Raw genomic sequence first — 18,382 nt, 5'->3', positions numbered from 1 at the left:
TGCTGTGGGACGGCCAGTCCTCGGCCGTGGATCTGGGTGGGGGAGGGTGTCCTTAAGCAGAGCCTCACCCTGGGGGTCTGATTATAGGAGTTTGTGCCCTCCCACCCCCCACTGCCGGTCTCAGGCCTGAGGCAGTTGCCTAATTATGCCTGTAATTAGCTGCTTGGCACCCTCAAAATTAGCAAGTGGCTAATTGTGCCTGTAATTATCAACTGCACCCGTAATTAACCGTGTGAGTGACTTTTTGTTACACATGTTATTGTGGATGCAAATTTGCACCTAAGTAAAGCCAGGGTCGTCGTGGGGAGAGGAAGTCGGAAGCCCCAACCCTACCACCGGGCTGGGGTGCAGGGAACGCCTGGCTTGTGGCTCAGGCCTGACTGTGACACTTAGTAGCTGGGCCAGACGGCAGCCACGCAGCCTTTCTGAACCACGTTGACTGAAGGAGGGCAGGGCCCTGTGGGTCCAGCCGGGCCGGACATAGAGGCCCCGCCGTGTGGCCTGAGGACCGGGAAGGTGTGAGCCACCCCCGCTCCGGGCTCCTCCATCTCACACTCAGGCCAGCTGTCCGGGGCACTAGGTCATGTGACCAGGCCGGGCCCATCAGAGCTTCCGAGGACGGCCAAGCCTGGCTGGGTGGACCTCTTGATCTGGGGCCATGGCCGGGGGGCAGGGGAGGGGCTGCAACTCTGGTTTCCCACCAGACGGAAGAGCCACCGCATGGGGAGGGGCCAGGCCCCCAAGACAATGGAGGGCGGGCAGGAGGGCTCCCAAGTGGATCCAGGCCTTCCCTGGCATTACGAAGGGCGGAGAGCCTTGAGTTCGACCTTCCAAGGACTTGGAACCGTTACGCGATAGCATGCAGGCCCTCATTGCTCGGTCCCCTGGGCCTCCCACACGTCACAAGCCGGCCTGCTTTTGCTCACGTCTGTGCTCCCTGAGCCCAGAACCGTGTCTGCGACAGAGCAGGGCTCCGGAGATGTCGGCCGGACCAACAGGCCCCACTCTCAACACCGAGCCCCCGTGTGTCCATCTGCCGTCCGTGAGCCCCAGGGGCTTTGTGGATGCACGAGAGACAGAAGCCAGGGTGAGGCCGACTATTTAAAAGGGGGACTTTATTGACTCCCGTGGAGCAGTGTGCCCACAGTGCCCGGCTCCGCTCCAGCACACGACACCCCGCAGAGCTGCCGCTCAGTTCCGAACCCAGACCGCCTGGCACTAAAAACACAGAAAACATTGACGCGCTTCCCTTTTTTCTTTTCTTTTTTTTTTTTTTTTTGGTACAAAATGATACAAACAACAATACAAAATAGTTGTGCTGTTGACGATTACAAAAAAAGTCGGGACGTTTGCCTAACTGCACGATGCTCAGAGTTGCAGTGTGAATACATCATACTCCAGTATCTTTCCCCAAAACAACCACAGTCATGCGGGGGCTGTTACACATTTTGTCCATTTTCAAAAAGAAACATGCAAAAAAAAAAATCAGAATGGAAAAAGGAGAGGAAAGGAAAAGAAACGCGTTCCAATTATACACGGAGGTGGCCCCCCGCTGGGCGTGCCACGCCGAGCAGGACCTGTCTTCTGGGCACCGCGCTGTGCGAGCGAGTTCACAGGGTGCTCTGTGCATGGGAGACTTCGGGTGTTTTTAGTGCTTTTGTAGCACTGACAAAAAGTGAGACTCCCCTCCTCTAACCTTTTCCCTTGGAGAGAACAGAGCTGCCCCCTCAAAGGACCAGGTGTGTCAGCCAGTGCTCACCCTAGGGAAACTGAGGCATCTCGGGGACCTGACGTGTGTTACTCTGACACTTTGAGAGACACGGGAAAGGGAAGGAGCGGGTGTGAGGCCCAGACAGACACGGGGGTCCTCGGCTGGGGTGCCCCTGACCACGGTCACGTCCATGCCGCTCCACCCCACGGCGCGGGTTTCTCCTGTTCACAGAACAAAACTCCCTACAGAAACTAGGCTGTGCCCTAGCACTTGGCCAGCGAGGAGGCTGGGCCTCCGCGGCCGGCCCGACCAGGGGCACGTCGTGTCTATAAGCTATGTGAGAGACATTTGACACTGTGCACTTAGTTAACGCTAACTGGACCTCAGAACGGAGTTCCGAGGCGGGTGTGGGAGGGCGTGGGAACCCCATCTTTCTCTGGCCCCCAGGGACTGCTGGGGCAAGTGAGAGGGGCGGCTGTGTAGCCGTTCGGAGGCAGGGACGGGCACGAGAAGTCCCCCATCAGTGTCCCCCCAGCCCCAGCCTGCATGATTTAGGCAAAATGCACCACGGGCCTGGCAGTGGTGCGGGGCAGGGGTGTGGGGTGGGGAGCCAGAGGGAGGCAGGGGAGATGGGCACCTATGCCGGGGTCCGAGGGATCGGTGTGCAGCAGGCTGGGTCCTGGGCCGGGCACCTCTGTCCCTAGGAAGGCCCAGGGCCCTGGGGACCCAGGGGGGTCTTGAGGAGAGTCCACAGCTGCCTCAGCTCCCAGACCATGGTCACACTTAGAAGTTCAACAGGAGGATGAACTTTCCAAACACAAACAAAACACAGAAGATTCCCGCTCGCATCCCACCAGCCCTCACCCTGCCAATAGTCCCTGGAATGGCCAGGCCCCCAGACGCGGGGACAGCTCTCCTTGCCTGGCCCTGAGCCATCTGCATAGCACGGCTTTGGACAGGGGTCCCGGCCTCTTCCCCTTGGCGGGCCACCCTCCCCCTGACTGGAGGTGGCTGTCTGCATGGAGGGGCACCCAGCATGTGACACGGGGACCTCCTTCATCCTTCCCGTCCTCCCCCGGCAGTCGGGATGGGGTCAGGGACAGAGCCCGCTACAGGCCGGCCATCAGGCCACAGGCCCGGCTCAGCTCTGGGAGAGCAGCGGGGTCAGTGAGGAGTTTGGTCTGGGGAGGAACCCTGACACCCAGTGGGGACACAGCCGTGCCTACTGCACGCACACACCCTCACGTACGCTCTTGGGCCAAAGCTGTTTGGAAAACAGGGTCACCTTAGCCTTGGGGACAGGCCCTAGGCTGAGGATTGCATCAAAGACCCTCAGGCCGAGAGCATGAAGAGCAAGCTGAGCCCCCGCCCTCCCCACCTCCCCGCCTCCCCAGATTCTCGAGGCTTTTTCTGACCCAGGGCTCTGGGATGGGGCTCTAAGCCGCTTCCCCAAGGGCAGTCCAATGCCAAGTCCCACCCAGGGCCAGGGTACCCCTCAACCCCTTTCTTGGGGAGCCCGTGAACAGACCAGGGTGCTCCCACGCAGCAGGGTCTCCCTGGAGGGTCCCTGGGACACAGTGAGTGCCATTCACTGTCCTGGGAACAGACTGGCGTCTGGCTTGCGCGTCAGACCGTCCAAGCAAAGGGCAGCTCGTTCTGAGAGTCCGAGCAGCGGCTCGGTGCTGGCCTGGGTCCCGAGGAGAGGAGACCGGTTGTTGTTTCAGGTGGGTGCAGTCCAGACGCATCCGAGGGACTGATGGCACAACAATGACAGGCTGTCCCGGCCACTTGGAGCAGATCTTTGCGGTCCCCGTCGGTTCACGAGCATGAGAGACTCTGGTCCAGGCGGCAGGGCCAGGGAGAGAGGATGCTAGCGGCTGGTGATGGTGGTGCACGTTCCCAGCTCTCTCTGCCGTCCGCACAGCCCTCGGGGTGGCTGGAAGCGTCTGGTTGTCAGGGGCTGGGCCTTTGACGGGGTCCTCCAGGGATCCGACTGTGAGGAGTGGGGGGCTCACGCCAGGGTGTTCGGGGATGCTGGCTGGTTTGGGCTGTGGCTTCTGGGGACGCTGTACTCTTCTGGACCAAAGGCAACGGGACCTGCGTGGCATCTGGGGTAACAGTTGTCTCCGGGGGAGGCCTAATGGTTGACTGGGGGGGCCCGGGGGACGACCAAGGGCAGAGATGGTGATCATCAAGAAAGCCCCCTTGGCACCCCACCCGCCCCAGCTACATGCAGCATCAGGAGTCAGGGAGCAGCCCCAAAACTCGGTGAAAGCCAAGTGCGCACCATGGTGCCTTTGGTAGACGGGTTGGGCCCGCCTCCAGGGAGCCTTCTGCGGCTGGTCTCTGGCCTCCCTCCAGCCTCGGGGCCGCCCGAGGGCCCAGGAGACCCCGACAGTGTACAGCAAAGGTCGAGGACTCAGAAGGGCTGTTGGGATTTGGACCCCAACATTTTTCTTTGTAAATTTTGTTAAACAAATCACCCACTTTTTTTCTTAATAAAAGACCAAAAAAAAAAAAAAAGACACATTCTCCCCGACTCCTTAATTGGTGTCTTCAGAGCTGGGACTAGCTGGGGCTGGGGGTGCTCAGGACTGGGGTTGGGGGGATGTACGTGGTCTGTCTGCTTGCTTTTCGTCACTCCTGAGTTTGAGGGAATCTGATACATGTACCAAAAGGCACTTTCTTTTTCTTTTTTTTTTTTTTTTTAAAAACAGTGCTTCTGTTCTAAGAAATTCAAGTTAAGACAGAGTGCCTCTCGCTGTCCTTCAGTGCTAGTCAGCTCCTGTGGTGGGGGCGCGCCGCGGGGCGAGAAGTGTTCATGCCAGACAGCTCACTGTTGGGGGGGCTGGGGCGGGGAGGGACCCCCTAACACACCACTAAATGACACGTCCGCAGGGAGTCGGGAAGCCCGGCGCCTCCCACGGTCCCGCTCCGCCGGCATCCGGGGGGGAGACGCTGCTCAGTCCTCCTCGCCCCCTCCGTACATATCTGCCAGCTTCTTGAACCTGGGCCCCCAGTCGTTCAGGTAATCGTAGTCTTGGTCCCCGGAGCTGGACGAGTTCAGGGAGCTGACGGAGCCCGCCGTAGAGCCGCTCCCTTCGTAGTCGAAGACCAGCAGGGAGTCGTAGGGGGGTGCTGTGGGGTCGTTGTCGGCGGCGCGGAGTCCCTGGGGTCACAGAGACACGGGCTTAGGGTGGAGGACGTGCTGTCCGGTCCTGGGGGCCTGATGGAATGGGGCTTGGGCGGGCGCCCCGGAGAGGAGTTGGGGAAGCAGGCCAGGAAGGTGAAGTTAGTGGGCCTTGCGTACGAGAGGTGGTCAATAAGTGCTCCCTGTGTTTAACTGAGGGGCCTCTCAGAGAACGAGTAGGGGGGTTTATGAAGAGGGCGGTGTGTTGGAGGTAGCAAACTCCAAAGCTGGCATGGCCACACCAGTAACATGAGGCAAGAGGCCTGGGTGGGGGCCTGTGGCTAGGAGCAGCCCCTCCTGAGGGGCCAGAAGTGTCTTGAGCCCCTGTCACCGCGACACGGAATATGAACCTGAGGTGGGCAGAAGTCAGAAATCTCCAGTTGTTATGTTCACTATCCCTATGAACAAAACTGGGGACGTGGCAGGTGTTGCTGGAGGCCCCCCGTGCGTGGCCTTGCCCTTGCTCCTTCCGCCTGCACCTGCCCAAGGAGGGGTCCTGCGGCCTCCCACACGCCTGTGCGTGTGGCCCAGCATGGTCCCCTGTGACCGTGACGGTCCCCGTGGGGTGGCCTGGGTGCCCCCGGCGGTCTCTGGCTGCAGGACGCACCTCACTGCCAAGCCTGCCCTGGGAAGGGACACCCTCACCGCCCCTCCATAGCAATGGTTTGTAGTTTCCGTGCTCGCTTTTCTTTAAGAATCATTTAAAATAGGCTTTAAATTCTAGGTTGGGGAAGACATACTTCTTGGGGTTTTAAAATTTTATTACATCCTGGGGAGTGAGTGCTTTTGGGCAGTTGTAGAACTTTGATCTGCGGCCCCGGACAGGATGTGTTTCAGGGAATGTTCTAAGTCTCTCTGCGTCTCTCCTGAACCGCTCCCTGGGCTCTATTCTGCTTAAGTAAATTAAAGCTAGATTCTCACATAGCAGGGATATGTTGCCAGCCCCTCTTAGAAACGCGTCAGCGTTAGAGAGCAGGCGGTAAAACGTACAGGACGCCGCGGTTACGGGGCCGGGGGCCGGCGGCGTCTCTGGGCGCGTGACCACACCGCATCGGCCCCCAGCCCCGGTCTGGCTGGGCCTCCTCACCGCAGCCTGGCCGCCCCAGCGTGGGGTGGCAACGGGACGTTATTCTCCGCGGAGGGGCCCTGCTCAGGGGCCTCTCCCGTGCCCGAGCACCCACCTCGTTGATGAAGTCCCCGATGTCTCCCGGGTGGGGCACCACAGGCCTGATGGGGTACTGGGGCTCGGCGCCCACGGGCCGCTCGTCCACCCGCCGCACGCCGGGGGCCTTGCTCAGCACGTGCTCCATGGCCTCCGGCTGCTGCAGTTGGCTGAGGTCGTAGTCCTGGGGAGGGGCCGGGGGAGGAGGGAGGCAGGCGCGTCCTGTTGTGGCCGAGCACGCCCGCCCTCCCCCTAGTGCCCGCTCCCCTAATCCGTCCCCGTCTGTGCCCCCCAGGCTGCCCTCGCCAGGCTGATGCTCCCCGGGGGCCCCCCCTGCAGCTCCCGTGCCTCGTGTATTCCTGGCAGCAGCCTGGGGCAACAGCTGGGGCTCCTGTTACCATGCTTTAAGGGGGCACCAAGCCTTAGTGCCCTGACGGCCAACGCAGACCCGGCATCCAGCCAGGCAGCTCCCTGGATTCCCCTTCCCGGGCGCCCCGTGCACGGCCTCCTGGTCACCTGACAGCCCCCCGTGTGGGCGCAGGCACCGGGCTGGGGTCCTGGGCCGCCGGGAGAGAGCGGGTGGGAGGGGGGTCCCACGCCCCGGAAGCTGGTGCAGAGGGCCTCACCTGGTCCTCCTCACCGCCCCCTTCCTCGTCGTACTTGAGGATGTTGTCACGCACATCGTCCTCGGGGTCGATGAGCAGCTGCTTGGTGTGGCGCTCCTTCTCCCTGCGCTTCATCCACACGACGAACAGCAGGACCATGGCTGTGGGGGCGGGGGCCACGCCGTGAGCAGGGTGCGCTCGCGCGTGGGGGGGCCTGGGCGTGCATGCGTGGCTCCGCCATACTCACTGAGCAGGATGACGATGCAGATGAGGATGGCCACGATGGCGCTGGTGCCCAGACCGGCCGCGGCCACCGCGCCGATGGTGGTGCAGTCCCCATTCTCATCGCACGGGCACACCTTGACCTTGATGATGGACGTGTTGGACAGCGGGGGGTTCCCGGAGTCGGTGACGATGATGGGGACGTCGTACATGCCAGCCTCCAGGTACAGGATGCGCAGGCTCAGCTGGGCGTAGTCACCTGGCACAGAGTGACAGGACAGGCTTCGTTCAGTCCACAGCCAGCCCTGCGTTTCAGCAAGACTTCGGACGGAGGACGGAGTCTAGAGCACGACAGTCTGAAACACCCGCTTGGTTCGCGCACACCCACACGCGCGCCCACGCTAGATCACTCCACAGAGTGAAAACACATTGGCAGTTCAAGAGAAGAGCAATTGCAACTTGTTGGATGAAGAAATCACTTCCTTAATATATAAAGAATTCTACCAAATCAATTAGGAAAAAACCTCAAAGAAAAATAGGCAAGGACATTGAATAGACAATTCGTGGGAGAAACAGCAAATGGCCATTAAATAAATGAAAAAAGTGCGTGGTAGTTAAGAATGCAAAAGGAAACAATGATTTTGGCTAAAACCTTGGGAAAACAATGATATTCGGTGTTGGTGAGGGCTTGGGTAACAGGTGCTCTTTTGTAGGTCTTGGCATGACCTTTCCAGGCACATCCTCAGAGTGCTAGAAAACTTCAGGACTTGGATGCCCTTTTATACAACAAGTGCACATCTAGGGAAGTACCCCGAGGAAATAGATTGATCAGGGTCCCATCCATCCGTGGTCCCATCAATAGGAAGCAGTCAGAGATGTGAGCAGCTGGGGCTGTAGGATGTTGACAGCTGTGCTCGTTACAACAGCAGGACTGGGACTGCCTTCACGGCCCCCTCTGGGGATGGACTGGGGCACGGCCAGGGGCCCCAGCCTCAGGGGGCCCCCATGGGGGGAAGAGCCCCATCCCCACTGCTCACTCTTCCATGGGCCCCCTTGAGGTGCAGCACCCCAGACGTGTCCGATTCTCCTGGAGCCTGAGGAGGGCTCACCGTTTAAGCGGGTGATGGTCCAGTTCTTCCGCACAGTGGCTGGGACGAAGGGCAGCTCGAAGACGTAGGGGCCGATGTTGGGGTCAACGTCGGCATCGGCCGCTGTGATGTTGATGGCGTTCAGGCTGGGCTTCTCGCAGATCTGTGCCTCCTTGGGCAGCAGCTCGGGGGCGTTGTCGTTGATGTCAATTAGGTAGATCTGGAGGGTCCCGGTGCCGCTGGCCGGGGGGATCCCTGCGGGACAGACACAGGGTGACCCCACAGGGCTGCTCCACCATGACCCCAGGCACACGATGATGCACATGGGACCCACCCCCAGCCCCACCGTCCTGCCCAGGGACAGCCCCCAGACCCACACAGGACAGACGACGAGTCCGTGCAGGACAGACCCACAGCCCCGACCATAGCCCCAGCCTGCGCCAACCCCCACTGTACGACATACAGAGCAACTCAACTGTACACCACGTGGACCGAGCACAGGACCACACAGACACACTCACAGTCTGGCGGGTGGTTACCCCGGCTTTCACTTGCTATCGAGTGAGCCTTTGTGCAAGGGCTCCTCTAGCTCCTGGAGCCTGAGCTGCACTGCTGTCCGAGAACCCACCATACAGACCACCAGGGGTCTACCTCTGGGCCTTTGCACATGCTGCTTCCTAACTCTGGGACTCCTCTGCTGCCCCTTCTTCCCCTGGCTTGTTCCCTCTGGTCCCACAGTCGGCGCCTCACGGCCAGGAGCACAGCTACAAGCCCTGGCCCCTCCCTCCCATGCCCTGTTGTGTTTTCTTCCAGAACATACTCCCTGAAGTTATCTGGTTGACTTGTTTCTCATTCATCTCACTGGGGCAAGAGACTGCTGAGTTGTCCCTCAATATCCATTTCCCCTTTTGTCCTTAATAGAAGAACCGGAGCCCCAGATTTTATCTGGGGTCATCACTGCCCAGCTGTTAGACTACATTTCTCAACATCCCTCACAGTGAAATGTGGCTTCATGGCTAAGTTCTGGCCTTCGTGAGCTGGGGGTGGAAGTTCTTAGAAGGGCAGGAATGTGTCCCTGCCTTCCTTGCTCTTCCTCCCGTTTGCCAGAACGTGGTCACGATGGCTGGAGCACCAGCAGACATTCCGGACCATGCCGTAGCTCATGACCAGAGTGAGCCTGGTTTCTCAAACCTGACCCCCGTACCCCAGGGCTGCCTGCCTCCAGTCTTCTTTTATGTGGGAGAAAAGAAACCTCAGTCGTGTTGAAATTTCTATCGCCATTACACGGCTGAACCTGGTTTCAGCTGACACACAGACCTTGGGCACATCAGCCTTGCAAGGGAAGGACTTTGGTCTGGTCTGTCTGCTGCTGAGTAGCACCCAGTGTGGGGCAGGAGCCCCGGGGTGATGAGAGCGGTGGCAGCGTGCCGGCTCGGGCCAGACCCCCTCCCTGTGCGTTCGAGGACACTGGCTGACTTAATCGTCACAGCTCCGGGTAGGGGGTAGGGCTGTCTCCACGCTACAGAGGAGGAAACCCAGGCACGGAGCAGTCAGTCTCTTCCCACCACTAAAGTGGTGCTGGGACTGATCCCTGGTTCTAAGTCTTCTCCTTCATTCCCTCTGCCCTCCTGTGCAGGGTTGGCTGGGTACCTGGGGCTGTGGGCCTCGCCAGCTCCTGGGTGCCCTGGGTCCAGGGAGGGGCGACCTCGGGGCCTGGAGTCCCAGCCCCCAACTCTGGAGATGCTATCCACATCCCTTGGAAGGCCCCAGTGCTCATGAACCTTCTTCCTGCCCCATGTGGGCCCCTCTACTGCCGCCTCTGCCCAGCAGCCCCTCACCCCTGCCCGGTTCACCTTCAACCCCGCTACCCCAGGGTCCTCGGGGCTCCTCATTCTGGCTCGGAAGCCTCACCGTCACCCCCTCGGAGCTCCCAGGGCTCGTGCTGCTGGTGTGTGGCCTCTCACGGTGCTTGCCCTGTCTCTGAGGCCCCTCCCCAAGGCACCCCTGCTCTGACGGAGGGCTGGAGGGGTCCGGATCACAGGTGGTCAGAGCCACAGGGGGCGGCATCCCGGGGCTGCTTAGGGGGAGCCCCCCCACTCTGGTGCATGGTCAGCATGATGGGGCTGCTCGGCTTACATGTGGATGGAGTTCAGCCACCCTCAGTTCACCAGGTGGGGAGCTGAGAAGCTGCTCGGGTCACGTTCAGCCGAGACAGGACTGGACAAACCTCGGCCTGCCTCGGCCATCCTGGCTCCCCTGGTGTCCAAGAGGGAGCGCCATGCATGAGCGAAGGGGCGCGAGTTTGTGCAGACCCGTGAGCCGGGTGGTCAGGCAGCGGCCCTTGCTCCGAATGCGTGCAGAGAGGGGGCTGCCTGGGGACGCTGAGGGACCCTCAAGGCTCTGCACAGGACACCTGGCGCCGCCCCTGCCTCCCCGCTTCCCTCCTCCGGCTTCTCCGGCTGGGGCCTCCCTCCATCTCCCCGCCACAGAGCCCCCGGCACGGGCCGGCCCCCAGAGCGGGGCGCACCGTTGTCAGCCGCCAGGAAGGTGGCCTCATAGACGTTGTTTCTGATGTAGAGGGACTCGCGGTCGAGGACGGCGGCCGTGGTGATCTGACCGTTGGTGGCGTTAATGTGCAGCCAGTTCGCTGGGTCTGACAGCTTGGAGTACCTGAGGAGAAGGGAGGTGAGGTGGTGAAGGGGAGAGCGGCCCCGAGCCCCCCAGCCCCACCCTCTGCAGGGTGCCCGCCCGACACGGGGGCGCTGTCCCTGCAGCCCGCACGCTCCGCCCTCGGCGCGCCTCACGGTCGCCACGACGGTCGCGTTCCCGATCCTCACGAGGACCCTGGGAGGCAGGTGCTGTCCTCGCCCCCTCTTTCCAGACGGGGAGACTGAGGAACAGAGAGGGGTAAGTGACAAGCCAGCTCAGAACCCGCCTGACTCGGGAGAGCGCCGCGGGTGCTGGAAGGCCTGCCGCCCTGGGGGGGGGGGGGGGGGTGCACGGCGACCGCGCGGTTTGCTGAGCTCCTGTGGCGTCGCACTGACCGCCTGGATCTCGCGGGCTGGCTGGGCCCCCCTGTCCCCCGGCGGCTCCTGTGGTGCCCTGCCTGGAGGGACAGCACAGGCCGGGGACTTCCTGGGGTGCAGGTTTACTGGGCATGACGGCACTCCGCTGTACGGAAAGCAAGGGAGCCCACGGGTGGGATCCCTTTTCTGAGGCCCGAGGGCGGACCCACCTCACGGCCTGCTGCATGAACCGGTCAGGGTCCACTGCCGAAAACGTGGTCAGCGCGGTGCCGGTGGGCACACCTTCCTCCAGGCGGATCAGCTTGTGGTTCGAGGGGAAGTAGGGCGCCTCGTTGATGTCCATGACGGAGATGGTCACCCCTGCCGTGGACTGGAAGGACATCTGGATCCCGCTGGCCAGGGGCGCCTGGTTGGAGACCATCACAGTCAGCATGAACGCCCTGTTCAGCTCGTAGTCGACTGCCTGGAACGAGAGAGTCCCGCGGGGGTGAGCTGATGCAGGGGCCTGCGGGCTGGCTTGGAGGCGGGAGGCCCGGTGGGTCCGCACCTGTTCCTCTTGCCCGGCTTTGTGCCCAGGACGCTGGTCCCAAGGGAAGCTGTCTCCAGAACTCCCTTGTCTCTGGCTTCCCAGGGGTTTGACAATGGGAGGAGAGAGTTTGGGGTAAAGGACCCCCACTGGGCCTTCCCACCACGCCCTGGTGTGGCAGTAGCTGGGCCCCTGGGGCTCCGGCCCCGGCAGCGGCACCCCTCCCCGGCGCCAGCTCTCAGCAGGTGCTGCTCCCTCCAGGCTGGCGAGGTCAAGGCCCCCACTGCTGTTTGTCTGGGGCCCCTTGCTGGGTGCAGCGGGCGGTCTCTTCTGTTGTTCTAATCCCTCCAGTTTTTGGTAATTTTTACAGCAGCTCCAGGACACTCACACACCAGCTCTGTGGGTTCTCTACCCTCTGCACGGGGTTCCTGCATGAGCGTGGTTCCCGGTTACACCCTTTGGGGCCCCAGGACCCCGCCTGACAAATGCTTTCAGAAGGGTTCTATGGTCTGGGGAGCTCCCCACATTTTGGGGAGGGAGGGAAGTTGCAAGGAGGCACTTGGGGCCGAGACGTGTAACACACGTAGCGACTCCAGGAGCAGGCCGGACAGTCTCGGGGAAACCACCCGACGCGACACTCTGCAACAACATTTACACACGTCCGCCCAGACGGGTGCAAGGTGACGTATGCACAGGACGGCTCCCGGCGGGTCTCTGTGTCCTCACAGAGGACGCACCCTGGAGGCCGTGGGCTGGTGGCGGGATGGGGAGGTCTGCAGCCGTAAGCAGGAGCGAGGAGATCGGACGGAGAGCAGAAGTAGATACACAGCGGGCTGCCTTCCGTGTAAAGGAGGGAGAGGAATTTGAATTTGTATTTGTTCGTATTTGCAGGAAGGAAGACCGCAAGAGTGAACCGGAAAACGCATAAAGATGGTGGCCTGTAAGCAGAGGGGTGAGCGGGGCGGAGGGAAGGGCTGGGGCTCGAGGTTGTGCGAGCTTACCGTCATGGAGCTCGGTCTACTACCGTCACGCTTTAGTCATTATAGAGGAACTTAAATATGTAAAGCGATCTCTGAAAATTGCAAGCAAACCGAAGTAAAGGGAGACTATATATCAACGGGTAACATGACTCTCAAGGAAAGAATGAGTTCAGGTGACCAGGGCAATATTTAGATGGTAGTTCTTGGTGGGATTTATTTTAGGGACAGTAATCATTGCAAAGAAATCTTAAGCTCGCTTGGTCTTCTCCCTGTTGGTAGTGATCTGGGGTTTGTTATTTTTTAAAGCTTTTTATGTATATCTCAGGGTAAAGTAAATAAACACGTGTAATAATGTGGTTAGGAAATAAGATTTTCGGTGTAAGAGAAACGAGATACAAGTATGAAGTCAGCAAAGTGAAGTAGAAATCCTCCGGTGTTAAATCTGAATGAAACGACCCTTTGGATCGGTGAGAGACATGGAGTCGGGGTGGGCACGTGCGCTGAAGCGTGGTGTCCTTGCTCTGCGCCCGGGCCCCCCGGAGTGAGAGCAGCGAGCAGGGGCGAGCCCTCCGGGGCCTGGATGCTGGTGTCCAAGGACCAGCCCTCACTGGAGAGATGGCCGACCCGAGGGGAGGCAGGCAGCCCACGAGATGAACTGCTTGGGCCACGGTGCGCGGAAACGGCTCGCGGCGGAAGGACCCAGGAGCCGGCCAGAGGAGGCTCCTGCTCGCCGGGGGCCAAAACCAGCCATGACTGCGGCTGACCAAAGTATACCGAGTACACACAAGCGCGTGCGTCTTGCCAGCCGCGAGAAAGCGCGAGCACGCACACACACACACGACTCTGCTTACGGCTGTGGTGGGATGGTTAATGGCCTCCGAAGGCATCCGGGTCCAAAGGTCTGGAATCTGCGACTGTGTCGCCCTCCACGGCACAGGGGCTTTGTGGGCTGACGAAGTTGGGGGTCTTGCAATGGGAGCTGGCCCGAAATAGCACCCGAGGGTGTTTAGGAGGTTGGCGCGGCAGCAGGCAGCGTAGGGGCTGAGGCAAAGACGGCCCTGGCTCTGAGGACGGAGGAGGGCCACGGAGTCGGGGCGTGGCCTGCCAACCTGGCAAGAGCCAGCACGTGGAGCCACCCGAGCCCCTGGGGGGAGCACAGCCTTCCCGGCTCTCTGGTTTCGGCCTGTTGAAACGGATTTTGGACTTCTGACTTGCAGAAGTGTGAGAAGACCGCGTGTCGTGTGGACACCCAGCTTGATGGGAGTTGTAACAGCCGCCGCCGTAAACAGAGAGAGACCTCAGACAGCTGCTGGTCTGGATGATAAAAGGCAGCGAATGAAGCTTTCATCTGCTTTTTCTGCTGGACTCTGTATTAGTTTCCTGTTCCGATTTAGTGGCTTAGGGCAACACAGATTTGTCGTCTTACAGTTCTGGAGGTCAGAGGTCAAAAATCAGTGTCCCTGGGCTGCAGTCAGGGTGTGGGCGGGGCTGGGTCCCCCTGGAGCCTTGCCCCTTGCAGCTCTGAGAGGCCACGTCCTCCACCTACAGAGCAGCCACGTGGCCCCTTGCAGTCCCTCTGGGACCTCTGCTTCTTCCCCAGGGCGCCTGGGACTCTGACCTCCTGCCTCCCTCTCCCAATCACGCTGTGAGCCCAGGGGCCCCCTGGATCTCCCGGGGTAACCTCCTATCTCAGAACGCTTAACTGACTCACATTTGCCCAGCATGTGCCGCACACGCATGGGTCCCAGGCCCAGGGCCTGGGCACGTCTGGGGGGCCGCGGTGCTGACCACAGCAGACCCACATTTCCGTGTCCTGCGGAGCTCTTGTTGGTGAGGGGAAGCTCATTCGTACTGAATAATTCCAGCCAAGGAATGACAGAACTTCAAAAGCACCATTCTGTACTCACTAATGAAGACATTTCCGTGAACAAGGATCACGAGTAGATGATAGAACCAGCCGATGGAGACTGATGGAGGCGTGCATATTTGCAGGTGCGAAGCATCACGTGCAGACCACTGGCTGGTCATAAGGGGGGAGAAGTCAACTCTGCAGTGACGGGAACGGGCTGTCACCACCTGAGCCCACCGGTCAGGCCTAGATGACTGGAGTGGGACAGCCGGGCACCACGGGCCTCCTGATGTGACTCAGCCCCAGGCACAAGGCCCTTTCCCATGGACGGCCCCTGCAGGCCTAATCCCAGGTTACCGGAAACATGGGAGAGCGAGGAACAAGATTCACCATGAGGAAGTGATTGGACAGTTTGGCACATGCGACCTCCCACAGGCCAACTGACCCGGTGTCTGTGACAGGTCAAAGGTGGGTGGGATGTTCTAGATTATGAGAGAGTCAAGAGATGTTGCAACCAACTGCATGCAGGGACCCTGTCCAGATCCAGATCTGAAAAACCACAGCAAAGAGACACTTTGAGGAAAATTAAGGGACACCGAGCACAGACTTGCACCGGCGGATACGAAGGGCAGACGGCTGCTTTTGTCAGGGCTGTGACCGGTGATGTCATGTGCGTACGGAGGCAAAACGTATTTCTGAGGGTGACGCATCCTGACTTACATAGAGATGGACGGTCTTGAGGTCTGGGAGTTAAAAACCTCTTTCAGCAAGAAACAGAGATGAGACGGTCTGGAATAAGCTACCACGTCAGACTACAGTGCGGACGAGACCACTGCCGTCTGTCTTCTGGGCACCCGGAGATGCTCACGATGGACAGAACAGCGCGTGTTTCTGCTTAGAGAGGAGCTGATCTGCTGGGTCAGGAAGCTGTGCTCGCGGCCGGCGGTGCCTCTCCCGACTGACCCGAACCCCAGCCCCCGCTGGGTCCCCCAGCACCTCAGCGTTTGACTTGGGTGAGCATTAAAAATCTTACAGCTGGTGCATCGAACCCTTGCCTTCTCAGCTACGGCTACAGATGTGGCATTAAGTATGAAAAGAAGGACTTTAAAAACTAAGTAAATAATAGCAGGGGGATGGGCCTGGGGGTTCACGGAAGCCCGAGGCCAGCCCGACAGGAGGCTCTGGAGGCCGATGCCCTCCGGAGATCGGGGTTCTGGGCTGACCCCCATCGTCCTCTTCAGGCGTGATCTCCTTGTCTGCCCAAGGAAGGGGTGGTTCCTGCAGGCCCCCTGGAGCCTGGCCGTGAGATGCCATGTCCCTCTGTGGCTCACGCCTTGTCATGGCTGATGTCTTCCCCCGCCCCTGATGGCACCTTGTATCTTAGCGCGGTGTGGGTAGGGGTCAGCCTGGGCGAGGATGGGGATGGTGCGACGGCTCCCTTGTCCACCCCCATTGCCCATCACCTCACATGAGGCTGGGTGCTGCTCAGGTACGTGTGTGTGGGAGGGCCTTGTGCCCACAGATGGCGCCCAGGCAGGCCGCCAGTCTGATGAGGTGCCCAGTGCAGAATAACTTGGCAGCCCTTGTCTGAAAGATACTGCCCAGGACTTCAGGCCGCAGACCGGTGAGCCCTCCGGCAGGTGCATCCTGGACTCTGGATGCCCCCACAGCAGCCCCTGCACCCACGCTGTGTCCAGGTCCCCTCAAAACCAAGCCAATGCCTCCAGACCCTCCCCCAGGACCCTCAGAGAGTCGTCTGGGGATGGGGCTCCTCCATTTAAATGGACAGTTTAATAAAATTGTGGTTTTTGTCTCTGAATAAACCACCAAAAGGAAGTAATCTTTCTCCCCATTTATTGGTTCTTGTCCCCGGGGGACACGGAATAACGCCGCATGTCGTACATTAAGATTGTGTCACCTGTCTGAGGGAGAATGCCTTCCAGAAAGACTATTATGGCCAATAAACGTCCACAGGAGGGTGAAATAAAACATTTTTGTAACGGAGAAATCGATAGGTAATTTGGCCCCCCAGTTTTAATTAGAGTGGCCGGGTACACTGCTGGGGCTCGGCCCGGCTGCCTCCCCAGACGGGGCAAGGACGCTCCGCTAAAAGGCGAGGGGCAGGGTCTGCGGCCTCAGGAGAAGCCACCCGCCACCAGTGCAGGTGGCGTGGGGCAGGGCTGGGGCCCCGCTCCAGGGCCGGCGGGAGGATTGGGGGCATTCGCTTCCATGCGCTGCTGCCCCAGGAGCTGGTCCCTGCAGGACTGCAGGGGCTGGAGGGCGGCGCCCGCTCCCCTGGGACTCCCGCCAGCCCCGCCCCGGCCTCGGCCCCTGGGCCAGGGTTGCTCACTGCCCCCCAAGCCGCAGTGCTGCCGAGGGGCAAGCGGGAGAGGCGGCTTCTTGGCTTTTCTGCCTCAGAAGCTGAGGTCCAGGCGCGAGGCAGGAGAAGGGCCTGGGGATGGTCTGAGCCTGGAAGAGACGGTGGTTTCATGGCTGGAGGTGGCGGGGGCGGGTGGCGAGGCAGAGGGCGCTCCCGAGGAGGCTGGGCACGGTGATGGACGCCCACTGGGGCTGGTGGTCTGAGGGCAGAGCAGCTGTGCCCCAGCTCGGCTGCAGCCTGGGAGGTGGCAGGCCTGGCATGCGGGGCAGGATGGAGCTGGGGGGCGCGGGGGGCAGGGCAGGGGTCAGGAAGACCCGCCCCAGGCGACTGGGCACTTCCTTTGACAGGCGTGCAGCCAGGATGTGTGCGAGATGGCTGAGGGCCGGGCTGACCACACACGTGTCTACACGGCACCTCGCCCGCCCCCAAAGCAGCGAGGTCCCGGTCCAGGAGTCCCACCACCTGGGGGCACAGAGGCCGAAACACCAGCAGGCTGCTGGACAGACGGGAGGGCTCACCGGCGGGTGTGTGGCCTCTGGCGCGTACCTGCCTGAGAACGTCCCAGAAGCTCCCTCTCCTCATCCCTGCCACAGACTGTCACCTCCTACAGGCTGGGGCAGTGATGGTCTGGGCCGCAGTGCATGGACACAGCACGCGGCCCGATTCCTCTGGGGGCCCTGGGGACCCTGGCGGGACTGAAGTGACCTTCCTTGTGCCCTGGGGAGCGCGCGGGAGCCCGGCTGTTCCCTGTTGACGTGACTGTGTTCAGTGACGGCACAGCTGCTTCTGTTAGCCATGTGCCCGGCGCTGGGCCAGATCTACAGGCAGGACCCGCTGAGATCTGGCGACAGCCCCGGGCACAGGGCCCTCGTCTGGGGCACCAAGGGCGACAGGCCCGCGCCAGGGTAAGTGAGCGAAGAGCCAGCCCGGGAATCCAAGAACATATCCCCCCCGCCGGGAGCAGACTCCCCCCACTGCCTCGCACCCCCCACACCCCCTCCCGGCCACCCCTCTGCAAGAGAATGTCTGAAAGCGCAGTGTCTCTGCCAAAGGATGCAAAAATAACCTGAAAATGCTTTCTAAGATGAAGCATCTTGCCTTAAACAGACTTTAAGTGGAGAGTTCAGAGAAAACCAGGTCCCCGTGAAGCCTGCCTCTGGCACGAGCAGGGGCGTGCAGTCCCTTGTCCCCGGATAACCCCGTATCATTTCTGTTCATCTGTCCCAGGGTGGTGGCGGGGGACAGAACCCACACCGGCCAGCAGGAAGCCAGGAGAGTACCCACCTTCACCACGGTGACCATGCCCTCATTGGTGACGGGGTCCGTGCGGATGCTGAAGTGTCCTGAGGGGTCCCCGCTGAGGATGCGGTAGAAGGCATTCCAGTTGGGCGAATGGGGCTGATCTCGGTCCATGACGGTGAGGTTTGCGACCACCACCTCCACCTGGTTTTCGGGGACCTCCCCGGCGTACTGCAGAGCATAAGGAAAGACAATGTTCTGAACCCGTGCGGAAGCCTGGAGAGGTTGGAAGAGACTCTCTACCAACCCCTTGGGGGGTGCCCTCTGCCTCCAGCTTCTCCCACACACGGGGACCCCACGCCCATTCCACGGGCACGGTGGCATCTTCAGAGGGCTCTGGTTCC

At 60.8% G+C, this 18,382-nt stretch overlaps 1 protein-coding gene across 2 annotated transcripts in view; it reads right to left on the bottom strand.

The window, feature by feature from the left end:
- Positions 1-4,673: 4,673 nt before the first annotated feature.
- CDH4 (cadherin 4) overlaps positions 4,674-18,382 on the bottom strand; it is a 522,175-nt gene continuing 508,466 nt past the window's right edge. For both annotated transcript variants that reach the window (XM_035025504.1, XM_035025503.1), the window contains 8 exons: positions 18,024-18,209; positions 11,214-11,467; positions 10,506-10,648; positions 8,000-8,233; positions 6,916-7,149; positions 6,690-6,829; positions 6,083-6,247; positions 4,674-4,880 (listed from right to left, as the gene is read on the bottom strand). In XM_035025504.1, coding sequence (XP_034881395.1) covers positions 4,674-4,880; positions 6,083-6,247; positions 6,690-6,829; positions 6,916-7,149; positions 8,000-8,233; positions 10,506-10,648; positions 11,214-11,467; positions 18,024-18,209 — 1,563 coding nt within the window. The remainder of the gene's footprint in view (positions 4,881-6,082; positions 6,248-6,689; positions 6,830-6,915; positions 7,150-7,999; positions 8,234-10,505; positions 10,649-11,213; positions 11,468-18,023; positions 18,210-18,382) is intronic.

The sequence above is a fragment of the Mirounga leonina genome, unplaced genomic scaffold (assembly GCF_011800145.1).
Source record: "Mirounga leonina isolate KUSES-001 unplaced genomic scaffold, KU_Mleo_1.0 Mir_195, whole genome shotgun sequence".
NCBI lineage: Eukaryota > Metazoa > Chordata > Mammalia > Carnivora > Phocidae > Mirounga > Mirounga leonina.
Note: the sequence above shows the minus strand (reverse complement) of the source record. Positions and strands in the feature narration are given on the sequence as shown.